The sequence below is a fragment of the Schistocerca serialis genome, chromosome 1 (genome assembly GCF_023864345.2).
Source record: "Schistocerca serialis cubense isolate TAMUIC-IGC-003099 chromosome 1, iqSchSeri2.2, whole genome shotgun sequence".
NCBI classification, from domain to species: Eukaryota; Metazoa; Arthropoda; class Insecta; order Orthoptera; family Acrididae; genus Schistocerca; species Schistocerca serialis.
This window is the reverse complement of record NC_064638.1, coordinates 807,593,764-807,596,663: the sequence shown is the minus strand read 5'-3', so window position 1 is coordinate 807,596,663 and position 2,900 is coordinate 807,593,764. Positions and strand designations below refer to the sequence as shown.

The 2,900-nt window shown below is 50.8% G+C and overlaps 1 protein-coding gene across 1 annotated transcript; it reads left to right on the top strand.

The window, feature by feature from the left end:
* Positions 1 to 220: 220 nt before the first annotated feature.
* Positions 221 to 1,108, top strand: LOC126435471 (uncharacterized). Its single transcript, XM_050090464.1, has one exon. It carries the CDS (start codon positions 221 to 223, stop codon positions 1,106 to 1,108), a length of 888 nt encoding a protein of 295 aa, XP_049946421.1.
* Positions 1,109 to 2,900: the final 1,792 nt, after the last annotated feature.

The window sequence follows — 2,900 nt, the reverse complement described above, 5'->3', positions numbered from 1 at the left end:
ACCTACGTGCACCAATTTAAGAAACGAGCACGCAACTCACGAAGGCTCATCCGAGAGCCAACGTACAAAGTCTCCCTTCCCAGAGGCTCGGGCGGTGAGAGGATATACGAAGTGCGGTACATCCTCCACACAAAGGTGACGATAAACCTACCGTCCCAAGGAAGGTCGCGCGCAGTGTCACCGCTGCCAGCGCCTAACGCACACGGCAAACTATTGCAACATGCCGGCGAGGTGCGTAAAGTGCGCGGGCCTTCACGCCACAAAAGACTGCCGGAAACCAGAGAGCGAGCCGCCAAAATGTGTAGTGTGCTCTGGAGACCACCCAGCATCTTGGAAAGGCTGCCCGGAACACCAAAAGTATATTCACCGCCCCAGACAGCCGACAGAGGGACAGCAGAAACAGCGTGCGCCCTCGAACAACAGACAACCCCGACAAAACAAAAGAAAGGGCGGAAGACAAACGAGAACAGACACCAACCAGGAGTTAAGAAACACACCACAGACGAAATACGACCAAACAAACAGAGAAACCCTCCCAGAAAGAGTCCCCACTCCAGGGGAAACAATACAACAGGCGAAAAATGACGAAGCAGAAAAAGCGACACACAGAGCAGACAGACCAGACACACACCAAGCAGAGGGCGCGCGCTCCCCACGCCCCCCACGCTCACAACAAACAAGACCACAGTTTCCACCTCTCCCTGCGCGACGACAGGTCCAGCCGGACATTGCCGCTGCCGCACACGCGGAGGCGGCAGGCACAGACAAGAACACGCCAACACCTCGCCGCCGCTCCTTCAGAGAGGCACTAACATCACCAACGACCGACACTACACCAAATCACATCCAAACAGACACGAGAAAACCAACACAGATACAAAAAGAGACAACACAAAACAAACAGGAAACCACTGACACAACACACACAAATGAGAAAGGACTGCTCGTGGACGCCCTATGGGTGATCATAAACACGATCCGATCCCTCGAGCAGGACACAAACATCGTCACAACAATACTACACACGGCAAACGCGCTCCGGCAAGCATCGGACAGGACGGAGAAGACACAAATAATACTACAGGGTCTGCTTAGTGCGTTCATGTAGAGATGGCGCAACGAGGCAGACAAAACACTGACACAACACTTTGCATATGGAATGCAAACGGTATCAAAAACAAAAAGATGGAGCTACAGACGTTCATTTCGGAACACAATGTGGACGTCCTGTTAGTCTCCGAAACACACCTCCGGCCCTGCGATACTTTTAAACTGCGGAACATGACGGGCTACCGCACAGACAGACAAAACCAACGAGGAGGCGGTACGGCCGTGTTCCTAAAACGGAAAATCCCGCACGATGTGGTGGACGCGCCGCCAGTGCAGGACATCGAGGTCACTCTTGTCACAATAAACACGGAAAGAGGGAAGTTGACGGTGGGGGCAGCATACCTAGCCCCAAACCGCCAGTTACTGGAAGAAGACCTCAGAGTGATCTTCGACAGGCACCAAAGGGTGGCGTTGGGCGGGGACCTAAACGCTAAAAATCCAGCGTGGAATTCCCGCACAACGAACCCGAAAGGAACAAAACTCCTGCAACTGGAGGACGCGTACCACTACATCGTCCGCGGCCCAGACGACGCGACACACGTCCCACTCATAGCCGGACAAAGACCGGACGTCCTGGACGTACTGCTGACGAAAAACATTGGAGACGACGTCACGCTAGATACGATCCAGGACCTAACGTCTGACCACAATCCGGTACTAGTGAAACTCCGCAGGCTAAACTCGATCCCGGACATCCCAAGAAGAGTGATAGACATGAACTGGGAACAGTATCGCAGGGTCCTCACAGACACAGTAGACCCAACACTGGACCTGTCGTCAGAGGAAAAGCTGGACGATGCTGTCGAACACCTGACATCCAAAATACAAAAAGCCATAAAACAGACCAGGATAACCACAACACTACCGGATAGACACGAAACAGAACTCCCTCCGCTACTGCGGGAGCTTCGATGCCAGAAAAACAGACACAGAAAACTGTGGCAAAGAAGCAGGGACCCGCGGGAGCGGAGAGAAATGAATAGACTGTCTCGTGAACTTGAAAAGCGGCTGAAAGAATGGCGCGCTGAAATCTGGGAAGACAGGATGGAGACACTCTGCCTCCAAACCCAGGACGAGTGGCAACTGGTCAAACACATTCGACAGCAGCGACCAGCTAAAAGGGCTATGCTAGGACCCCAGGGAACAGTGTTTGATGCCTTGTCGAAAGCCGAACTGTTTGCGGACACGTACGAGGAGCAAAACACAACACCACAGATCGACCTCACAGCCGCTGAACAGCTTGAGGAAGAAAATATCACACAAACAGTTCGAAACCTCCGGGACACACCGACACAAACAGCACCGGAACTCACAACACCGACACAAATAAGAAAAATAATAGCCTGCAGAAAGGGCAGATCCGCACCAGGACTAGACAAAATTTCAAACATACATCTGAAGAACCTCTCTAGGAAACCACTAGTCCTGTTAACACGCATAATAAATAGCTGCATGCTGCTACAAAAATTCCCTGCGGCCTGGAAGGTGTGATATTCGCTATTTTTGGCTTAATTAAAACAGCAAATTCAGCCAGAAGGCAAATACTTGTTTATAAAGAATGATTAATATATAATAAGGCGTCGCATGGCGACGGTGGAATTTTCTAGATAATGTAATTCGTCGTCTTTGGGCAGCAATATAAACAGAAATACGGATAGATGTGCGATCCTTCACTATTTTGTTCGCTGGAGAACAAATGAAGCCTTGAGCGCTAAAAAGACTTTTACTGTTTTTCTCGAGTAAGACGGACGCAGATTTGTGGCGGTCTGATCTAATTATTTTTACTAAAT